Genomic DNA, 11,441 nt, shown 5'->3' on the forward strand with positions numbered 1-11,441 from the left:
AACTATTAAATTACAACCAAAGAAGTCTGTGCTCTATATGTATGACTACTCTATGATCCTGTAGCTTTGACAGTGATGGTGACGCTGACGGGCTCATTGTCGTCTCCAGGGGGAGGGGCTTGGCTGGCGGTGGGGGTGGCAAACGAGGGTGAGGTGGTGAGGGGGGATGCTGCCCGGGGTAAAGCCAGGGTTGGACCTGGAAAAGAGAAACATAAGGTTCAGCATCAGGACTTATTTCCACAGTTTTAAAAGTATTTTAACAAGTTTTTCTTTTTAAATTAACATTGCTGATGTCAAAGTGAAGCTGCTTACCAAATCGCATTTTAGTACATTCTGCAGCTGCCCTTACAAAATATGTACTATAACAAGCAGTAAGCATTCAATTAAGATATACAACTTCTTCATAACATTGCACCTTGACCTTTGACCCTCTTGCTCATATAATTGCTGCCAAGAGAATTGTGGGTCAGAATAACCATTAAAGCATGTTGGCTTGCAAACTGCAAAATGCAACCGGATACAGTAGAACATCCTGGTATTTCTGGAATACTACATTTCACATGTATGTATTGGGACATACCAAAAAAAGATTCCGGCTTACTAAATAGTCTGGTAGTATGGGTAATGAAAAGTGCATCCACACAACAGAGTTATACTTCCTCAGGTGTTATTAATTTTGCCTGATAAGACTGTTTGCTGGTTCAGATTTGGTTTTTATCTCTTTTAATCGCCTGTTGCACCTGTAACAACTTCCGCTTCTGACCTACACACATGTTTTACACAGAGAAAAATACTTTGCTTTGAATAACAATTTTAGTTTAATATGATTTTTACTCAAAAGTGTTTGTTAAATGTGGAAAATTTCAAAATTTTGACTACTGGACAAACGGCGTCTCCTACTTTTAGTTAAAGGTCTGATCTCAGACAGGTTTTAAGTCCCTGCCTCACTGAACATGACTCATTCTGCACAGTGAAGCTCAAACACTCAAACATCTTTAAGTCTTGTGACCTTTGATGATAGAAATCCTGACAACGCTCTGCCAAACTTCCACCTGAGCAGAGGTCTAATTAACCAGAATAATAAACTCCTGGGTGGAAGTGCAGGTTCTTTAAATTTAACATACATTCTTTACTAGGAGTCAGCTATTTTTACTTCTCAAAAACTCCAAAATTCTGATTTTGTTTAATTTTCAAAGTAAGTAACAGCACTTTAGTTTCTGAAATTATATTCATTCATCCCCTTTTCAGGCAAAAGTTGTCATTTTTATCATAACTGTATTGTTAATAATCTTTAAAAAGGTTTTGATTCACCAAAAATCAATTCGGTAACTCTGACATGTAAAGCCCATCTTTAGGTTTGCGTGAATATGTGTGTGGTGTGGATTCATCTTACCTGGGCTGGATGATCCACTGATCTCTATTCCTCCCTCCAACCCGCCTACCACTTCATCCTCTGGAAAGTTGATGTTTTCCCTCGACTGGCTGTGCTGTCTGAACACAGCAAAAAAGAAAAATATTTAATGGATATGTCTGTACAAAGAAACTGTCTGCCGACATGATTATGCACTGCGCATTCTATTTTTATTGCTGGTATTGTATATAGACAGTAAAACAGATACTCACAAACCAAACAGCATGTCATGTAGTCCTGGGAGAAGAAACACAGAATATTAATGCAACATAATGGGACAATGGCTTCATTTATTCGAGTCATTAGGACTGTGTATGGGACTCACGGGGATTGTTGTTGCGGTTGCGGATTATGTACACAAGCAGCAGCGCTGTGAGGAAGGCTGCAATGAGCATCCCGCCTATAGCTGCTCCAATCACAGCAGGGTACACATTGTAGCGTGGTTCCGCTGCAACACATCACAGTTACACATTGCAAAATAGTACACTTCTGAGACAGTTGTGGCACTTGATGAAGTGTCTCACATTGTTTTTTCTTCATGTTTCAGCTCCTTGTAGTGGTTCTCAACCCATGTCAACTCAGTTCTTGTACAGTTATTTATTGCTCGGAGATGTTATCTTCACTGAAAGTGTTCAAATATAATAAAGTTCTGAAAGAGGAATTCACATTCTTCTTCTTACAAAATTAAAAATAGAATTCATAAGCAATAAAATGGCCATTACTCAGTTTAATATTAAATGTGGTTTTGCTGCTGCAACCTTATTTGGTCTGGTATGACCGGTAGCTTGTGGTGGCTAATGTTAGCAAACTTTTGCTGTTTAACTGACATTACTGAGTCAGGTCACAGATTTATGACTTTTTTTTAAACTTGTGGTACTGCTACACTTTGTTTTGGCATTTACAGTGATCCTATAGGCTAATTGTCACTTCTGGCCACCATTTCTGCTGTTAATCAAAGGTTACATGCGCTCGCTTTTATGTTGAATTGAGGGTAGTTTTGGAATAACTGAAGCACTGACAGTACAGGGGTTGAAAACCACTGGCCTATCCTTCCCTGACACCTGACCTACAAGCCTTTCTACACCCTAAACAATCACCTGGCTTGGTTAAAGCAGTCAAATCCTTCTATAGATGAAACAATAAACACAAAGAATACACAAGAAGAAGCACACAGGTCCAGTTAAAGCAAAGGTAAGGAGCAGAGCATGGAAGAAGGTAAACAGGAAGTGAGTGAAAGGTGTGAGGCTGTGAGGTGTGTGTATAAATGTATGTGTTGTTATTTGTGTATGAGTTTTTCACCTAAATGGATAACAAAAAACAAGAAAAAAAATGTTAGACAGCCAATGTTCAGCAATCCCAACAAGACACCAGCATCAACTATGTTTGAATAATCACCTAACTCACCTGTCACCTTTTTAAAATGTCTTTTAAAACTTAAAACAAAACTTTTTGCTTCTCCTGCCTTTTCTGCTTTAATAATTTATAGTAAATCATCCCTAACTTAAGCACCTGTCCTTTGCTCAGTTTTCTGCCAAAAGTTCCCTATCTGATCTAACTTTTCCCCACTCCATTCACTCACTATACCTGGGGTCTTTGCTGTAGAAGGATGTCCGACGGTGCGGTGGTTGACAGGTGTGATGCGGAACTGGTACGTAACGGTCGGTGTCAGTTTCCCTACTGTATGCCTCCTCACTTCTGGGTCCTGGATGATGTTGGAGTACCAGACCGGTGGACCGATCCTGTCCTCTGCGTCCTCCTTTGAATCATTGTTGGTGCCTCTCCTCCCTGGTCGCTCTGACACCCATATGTGCTGCAAGATAAAACCTGTCCAACCTCCTCCTTCTTCGTTCTCTACATGCCACTCCAGCTCCACCTCGTTACGCTGTCGGCTGTTGTACATCACGTTGACCAGGGTCGCATTGGGCGGCATGGGGTGCCCTGATAGAGACAAAACACAACCAGTAAATTAGTCTGTTAGGTAAACCCCTGTATAACAACAACTTGATGTTTAAAAGTTTGGTTTTGCTGTTTTCCCTTGTGTGTTTATGATTATCAATCTTCTCGTCTAACTAAAAAATAAAAAATAACTTACTCTTAACCACTAAAGTGACATTGATTTCAGTTCCTCCCACTGCGTTGGAAGTGGAGCACCTGTACTCTCCACTGTCATGTGACTCATCCGTGTCTCTCACAGTCAGATTGGACCATGCAGATGTTTGCAGCAGTGCGTACTTGGAAGTGTCTCGAACACCCACACCCTGATTGTTAAACCAGGTAATTTCACTGACGGGAAGGTAGTTGTCTCTAAGGTTGCAGGTGAGCTGAACATCGCTCCCCTCGTATACGGACACAACTCTGCGCTGCGTCAGCAGTACAGGAGCCTCTACAGGTGACAATGTATACATGAGTTAATTAACAAATCACATCTGCTATTTTCCTGTTGTGTGTGTCTGATAATGTGCACTGACCCAGTGTGAGCCTGCAGGTTCTGGTTTGGACCAGAAGTGGATGCTTAGCATGGCAGGTGTAGGGTTTCCCGTCGCGGGCAGTGCCGTAGCGAAGGATCAGGATGTTGGAGCTTTCTTCTCCACCTTTGCCCTGGCCACCCGGGCCCTCCCACCACACCAAGGCTTTTGGGGCCCCCCCATCCCAGGAGCAGGACAGCATCAGATACTGCTTATTGTTAGTCACATAGGCAAAACACACCGGCTCTGCAGGGGGAATATCTGGAGGAGGGGAAAGGGGTTTAAGTGAGATGTGGACAATGTGCACAAAATACTTCCTGTTATTCTTTCTGTGACTTACATGTGCGTGTGCTGCACTCTGTTGATTGTTTGAGGGCCAGGTGGGAGCCTGTGCAAGTAAACAAGCTGCTGTTGGAAGTCAGGCTTTCAGACGGCAGCAAGATGGCGGTGTTGGTCAGTGGATTTGTTTGCTGCCCTGGGTCAGCCTCGTCTTTTCCGACTTGAGTCAAGGGTCCGGTCCAGTGGAGGGAGGGGGAGGGTAATCCACCGGGCCAGGAGCAGAGCAGCCTCAGAGAGGTGTGATTCAGAGCCGGCTCCACAGAACAGGAGGGGGAGCCATCGGGTGGGTCTGTGGGGATAAGATACAGCGTAACGAGGCAGTGATGTGCACAGTGGGGTTTACGTGAGGTCATCGGCACAAGAGTAAGTGCCAATGGGATTCCAGTATTCAGGATGTTGAAACATAAAAAAATATCATATATATCATAAAAAACTTAGAATTATTATCTAAATGTTATTAAATAGATTTTTTACATACAACCTTCTGTTGTGATAGAGCTGGATGACAAGTCAGTACTACAAAGCCTGTTTTCTCTAATGTGAACGATGTGAAATGCTCTCTATCTCTCTTGGGTGATGCATAGGTAAGACACATCGACTGATTATCTAGAAGAAATGCAAAAGAAAACAGAAGAGTAGAATGACAAGCATTGGTCCTCTAGCCAACCAACACTTGCCATGGCTGTGACATCACAGCGAGGTACCTGCCAGAGAGTTCCTTCAACTTCCCAGACGCCCCGAACAGGAGAATAGGTCTGCAGCACTTCCACACTCTGCTGTGTGTGTTGGTGTGTCACTGTGTGTGTATATGCATGTTCATTTGCAAGCTTTCTGGTCTGTCTTAGTGAGTCTAAGGAGGTTGAAATATGAGAGATAATGCAATAAATAGAGTACGGGTGAGTAAAACAGAGGAAGCAAAGGCAGTTTCTGCATAACACTGAAAACAGGAGAGGTTTAGTTAAAAGTGAAATGATCAGGGAGTTGTGTTAAAGTAGGAGATTCAGTGTTAATGAAGATGAAAATCAAAGGCGGTTCAATCTCTGGATTTGTGTTTTCTTAGTCTTGTGCTATAAATGTCAAATCTCGTCTGTTTTACACTCGTTGCCATTTGCAGCACCAAGACAGAAGAACACAGGTTAGGACTGAGTGGAGAGGTTCACAGAGGAGCAGGGACTTATGGCATGGTCCGAGGTCAGAGGTCAGAGGTCACACTCACAGTAGACAGTCAGACTGATGGTTTTTTTGGAGCGGGTGTTGAGGTAGGTGTTCTGCGCCAAGCAGGCGTAGTCGCCAGTGTGCATGCGGAGGATCTTGGTGATGGTTAGCTGCGGCCCGGTGTAGACCTGGGAGTTATTGTAGAACCAGACGTACTGACTGGCCGGGTTGGACTGGGCTTGACACAGTAAAGAAACAGTCTCTCTCTCCAGGGCTGAATATCCCCGCTCTGTTATGCTGTACGGAGTCACGTCTATCTGAGGGATGTCTGGGCCGACTGAGGAGAAAGGACATGAACACAATCAAGATGTGAAGGACGCGGATATGTTACATACACAGCTGACAGGAGACATCTCCTTCTTTTCTGCACTGCAACAAAATATAATTTATTTTAGACTTTATTTGCCAATATGAAGGTCTAAATGCTGTTTCACAAGCCTTCTCAGCACCAATGAAAGTCAAAATTTGAAGAGGAAATGTATTTTTTTAGATTTTTTGTTGAATTAGAAGCAAACTAATTTAAATATGCTGTGGTCTAAAAGTACTGAAATGAGTGAAACAAAATTACCATGCATAGGTTGCTAAAATCTTTTGAAAAAATACTGAGGTCATGACCTCCTCCTCAATGGTAATTCCTGCCCTCTTTCTGTGCCTCAAATTCATACCACTGAAGTTCAGGTATTAACATAGACAGGTAAAAGCAGGTTTAGAAACACAAGCCAAAGCAGAAACAATACGTCTTTCAAATGCCAAGAGAAAAAATAAAAAAATAAATGGATGTTTGAAGCAGACAAAAGCTGACCTATGACTAAAACATGAAACAGCGTGAGTAATGATTTTTCAAAGTTATCATTCAACGCATGTTACATGGTGACATTTTCTGTGTGTGACACATAGCCTACTGAAGATGCATGTCATCGCAGTTTATTGATTACTCACATCAAATGCCAAAGAAAAGAAAGAGACATCAAGGATGAAAGGATTTTAACATTAAACTGTTGTCATGGTTTTGATTGGCATTTTAGGGTTGTTAAATTTGACAAAACCCACATTCTACCCCCAAAATACTCACAGATGGTGTCAAGCCATAACCGGTTGGAGCTCTCACTGTTGACGGGGTTGGTGGCCACACAGCGGTACCAGCCGGTGTGGTTGCGGTTGACGTTGGTCACGTTGATAACATTGGTGTTTCCCTGTGCAAAGGATGAAATGTTGCCGCTGCGCGTCTCATGCTGCCACACATACTGGATCGGTCCAGTCCCATTTTCCAGATTGCAGCGCATCCACATTGTAGATCCCTCCACTGGAGACACATCACTCATCAGGAGGTAAGGCTTACTGACTGGAACTGCAGACAAAGACACAAATGTAGGAATCTTTACTGTCTAAAACCCCACCTTCTAGCTACGCCCCTGCCTAAAGGAAAGTGTTTCAGAGTGCAGGAAGTCTTACCTCGGACATTGAGGTGCACGTAGTAGTAGAAGACCTTTGGTTCCTGATCTATGTCATAGAAAGCCTGACAGGTGAACAGGCCGTGTGCAGTCAGAGGCAGGTTCTCGATGCTCACAGCTGCACTGTTTGAGATGATCGTGAGCTGTCCGAGCGTCTCGGCCAGCTGCTGGATCCTCTGTCCTTTCCCCAAGTTATACACCACAGCCTTTATAGCATCAGTTCCAGGTTTGGTGAAGCTCCATATGTACATGTCTGGTAACGTGGTGCCGCACTCCAGGATCACCGCTTTGCCCAACACCCCATACACACTGGTGTCCCAGTACACAACCTCCCAGTTGGGATTGACCTTCACCTCTGGAAGAGGGAGAGGATACACAGAGAAGCAAACGTGTGTGTATGTGTGTGTGTGAAGGAAAAGGAGATGGTGGTGTCGTGTGCCCTGCCAGTGTTCAGTTTCAGGATTGATTACACTTTAATTTTCAGACACGCTGTAATAGTTTAATAAGGGATTCCAAAATAGTTAACCGGGGAGTCAAAGTGCTTTTTCCATTTAGTTTATCAACCATGTTTAAAAAGGTTTAAAAGAAAAAATAATTGGTTTTATTTATGATTATCTTAGAACTGATAAATTGGCCAGGCTGATGTATCCAATAATATGAGCTAACGGCAGACATATCGGTATCAGTGACAGGACATTGCAGCACAGAAATGCCAAATATATGTCAAATTTACAAACATTATTGCCAATATATGTTGTTTTTTTTCACAGAAAAGTTATTGATATCAATTGTAAATATCATGGTCAAAAATCTAAGTGATCCTTCTCAAACCATTTTGTTTATGTTTTCTTGGCATTCATAAAAAAGATAATTGATATTTATTGTTGTAAAACTAAAGTCTAAAATATCGTTATCACCCTCCAATATCAAGTATGTCATGTTATACTTCAAATCTTAAATTTGACCAACAGAATTAAAACAGATTCTACAGAAAGTTGATAAAATATAAAGGTTTTTTTTGTCCAGCCACCCTCCCTAATTTGTATATAATCATCATTTAAATGACCTTATATGGAAAACCAATTTTTAACTGCAACTGTATGAATCCAAAGGCAATCCTTACCTAGTGTTGTTGAGGTGACCAGGCTGGTAGGTAGAAACAGAAAGGCCAGCCCTAGCAGTTGGGCCACCATGGTATCATGATGATCTTGAGTCCAACAACCTCTTTACAAAAAAAAAATGAGGAAAAGGTAAAGCTTTTTTATGATCACAAAACCTGTCTTTTATCAGCTATCCTCAGATGCCCGAGGTCGCATCTTCTCCTCTCTCCGACACAGAAGTTTCTTGGAGAATCCAGTTGCAGGCAGTGACTTCATTAGACTGAGAGTAGGAAGGGACGGAGGCTCACTAAACTGATTTGGGCTTAATTATTCATGTGTTTTTCCTTTCTCTCTATCCCTCTATTCTTCTCTTTTTTTTCTCCTGCAGGGTTAGAATAACACGCTGATACCGAGCTCATCTATTATAGACGCATGGGCGGACAGGTAAGCCTTCCATACACACATGCACTTATGCACACACCTGCACATTAACTCATACAGGAACATTCCTCCACAAAGGCCTTTCATTTTTATCTGCACGTAAATTGTATTTATTCATATTCATGGTGTGCAAATTGTGAAAAAACATTTTCAACTGTTACTGTGGTGTTGTGTGACAAAAGTGGGAATACTGATAATGTTTCATGCAGATGTAAACAGTCATGTATTACAGACACACCAAAAAGAGGGATTAAAAGGGGTTTATATCATCTAACACTTTCTATTGCCCTTTGTTTGTTTCTGTTATGACAACAAGATCATATAGGTTACACAAACAAAAAAATTGGTTATATTTCCTTCTGTCTCTTGTCATCTTGAGTTTGTAAAAAAAATGAAAGGCTCCAGATTTTAATGTAAGAGGTCACGTGAGGACCGGAGAGCAGAGTAAACGCTACTGATGGGATTAGGATTAAAATAGATTTAGAAATCTGGCATCTCTCAGCGATGGTCTGTGTTTCCTCACAGCAACATGCTAAGACCACAACCCTCTGCAGACCAACATTTAAAGATGAAAAGTCGCTGTTAATAAGATGCGGATCCTGCATATACACACAATGAGGAACAATTATTATTATTCTGTGTTTTTAAAGAATCCTAATGTGAGTGATGTGTTTATAAAAGAGAAAAAAGAGCAGGAGGAACTGTTAAGTGGAGCCATGAGTATGTAATGTGAGATGTGTGTCATGAATGAATGAAGGACAGAGATCAATTTTCTTCACCTGGCAGAACCCTAACAGACACTGAGTCAGCCACAGTTTGAGAAGGACTTAGTTTATAAGCCATATACATATAAACAGCAATCAATTCACATTACATAAAGATGAAAAAGTTATCAGTTGGAATAAAAAGATGCAGTCAAAAGTATTTCTATTCAGAGGTTTATCATACTAGAATGCAAAGGAAGTCCCTTTTATTCTGATTTAATTTACATTAAAACCATAAAAGCAATGTCATATTTTCTTCGCTTTGTATTTTTAATTAATACATATTAAGTGAAATGTCAACAGTTAACAGATCGGCATTTATATACTGTTTGTTGAAGAGCGCTAATGTAAATGTTATGCAAAAAAAGAGGCAGGCTGTTTGTTCAAGCAAGATATAACCAGCAACTTTCTGGTGCACCATGAGGCGGCCTAATCCCTCTAATAATGATCCAACACTCCCCAATGGTTTGAATACAAAGCTCACTGTGCCATGGAAAGATGCTGCTAAAGAAAAAAGGATATGACAAAAAGGGAAGCTCGGGCATGCTGAGCTGGCAGCTGAAGCCAGAGCTGAACATCAAGGCTGGAAAGTCTGCGAGCGCCCCATGAGAGCTGGATGTGTAGCAAAGCGTTTGCTCGGGGAGTTGGGGATTCATTGTCAGAGATTTCATCAGCACACAAATGCAACATTAGACACAAAAGGGCAGCCTGGGACTCTGATTGAAACTATATATTATCCCAGTTTTGTAACACACAAAAAAGCATGCTTTGGGTTGCTTTAAGCTTGTAGGGTGGGAAAACTAGAACGCTGTAGGACCAGTAATTCAAACTTTATTTCAAACCTGCAGTAACTGATTTGTTTGACAATTTGGGGTCAGCAGACAGAAGCTGGAAACAAATCTGACATATTATCTCCTTATAAAGTTGATGTGGCAAACTTGCAAACATCTAGTCGCTTATGTATGCTATATTGCAACTTCAAATCTAATATTCGCTCTCCTTGGTTTTGGTCTCCACCAACTCCTGAGGGAATTAAATATCTGGCTCTTAAACTGCTAAATGCTCCACTCTGTTCACCAGCTAGTGACTAACTTCGGTGCTGAGCAGGTGGTTTATATTTGGGATTTTAGAGCAGTTTTGCTGTGAGACTGATCCAAACAGTAAATTTATGGGCCTGAAAAGCTAAACAATGAGCTGAAAGAATCTGTAACGCTCCATAAAGCTGAGGGTAACTGCTGTCAAGGTTATTTCTCTGTCAGTCAACTACAAGTGAACTATTTCACAAGGGTCATGTGTTCCATTATTGATTTCAAAATGATTATAGCCTCTCTAACGTTCTCTGAAGCTCCCATACTGACTTTTACCCTTTGTGAAATAGTAGCTAATAATAAAAAACCTTCCATTATGTGTTTTATCTATGTACCTTGCATTTCTTTACATCATCTTGAGCAACCAACTGTATATTAAATAGTAAACTGCAACAGTTTCTGTCTTACACTTATCAGTTTGTTTGTTCATCATATAAGCTGTAACCTTTACAAGTCAATATGATCTATAATGAGAACTAGGCTAAACAGGATGATCCAGGCTGCGCTGCTTCAGGCAGTGGACGGTGATTTTTGAAATCCATGAAACCTCAGTTAAACTGTGTGATGTGACCCGATGACTAGGTCAGGGTATAGCAGATTATATTTAATAGAATAACAATTAACTGCTTACAAAAAATGGTAACTATAATCCTGAATAATTAGTGCAACAAGGCTGAAAGTCTCCAGTCAAGCTAGCACCTCTGTGAGCTCACTGCTAACTTTAGCATGCTGGTATAATGTTAAACATATTCACCACTTTGGTTAAGTGTGTAAGCATGCTAATATTTGCTAACTGGCACAAGATAAATGAAAAAGGTCCATGGCAACTCATCAAATAGTTGAGATATTTCAGTCTGGATCAAAATGGCCATCAGTTGAGCGCTAGCTGCTAGTGAACAAACAAAACATAGTAGAAATAACTCTGATTAAATCACCAACAGGATCACTCTAAAACATTTCTGAGGAATAAATGTACAGTATATAGTTTTAATTGTTATTGAATGTTTCGTAGAGAACATCGTAATGCTGACTTTAAGATAACAAATACTCTTTTAGAGTAAAGAAAGAGAAGAAGATTTGTATTGTTTTGTAGTTTTCAATCACTGTTGATACAAGTTTACATGATCATTTTTATTTAAATGCTAAAAATTCAAGGCTCATCCAACA

At 40.8% G+C, this 11,441-nt stretch overlaps 1 protein-coding gene across 1 annotated transcript; it reads right to left on the bottom strand.

Moving 5' to 3' along the window:
• Positions 1–50: 50 nt before the first annotated feature.
• LOC129113879 (V-set and immunoglobulin domain-containing protein 10-like 2) lies at positions 51–8,074 on the bottom strand. The gene is made up of 12 exons (XM_054626362.1): positions 8,005–8,074; positions 6,883–7,236; positions 6,503–6,778; positions 5,432–5,707; positions 4,217–4,504; positions 3,880–4,137; positions 3,504–3,794; positions 2,996–3,349; positions 1,737–1,859; positions 1,624–1,648; positions 1,394–1,491; positions 51–196 (listed from the first exon to the last, which is right to left on the bottom strand). The coding sequence occupies exons 1-12, from the start codon at positions 8,072–8,074 to the stop codon at positions 51–53; spliced, it is 2,559 nt and encodes an 852-aa protein (XP_054482337.1).
• Between the last annotated feature and the right edge of the window lie 3,367 nt (positions 8,075–11,441).

Source organism: Anoplopoma fimbria, chromosome 24 (assembly GCF_027596085.1).
Source record: "Anoplopoma fimbria isolate UVic2021 breed Golden Eagle Sablefish chromosome 24, Afim_UVic_2022, whole genome shotgun sequence".
NCBI classification, from domain to species: domain Eukaryota; kingdom Metazoa; phylum Chordata; class Actinopteri; order Perciformes; family Anoplopomatidae; genus Anoplopoma; species Anoplopoma fimbria.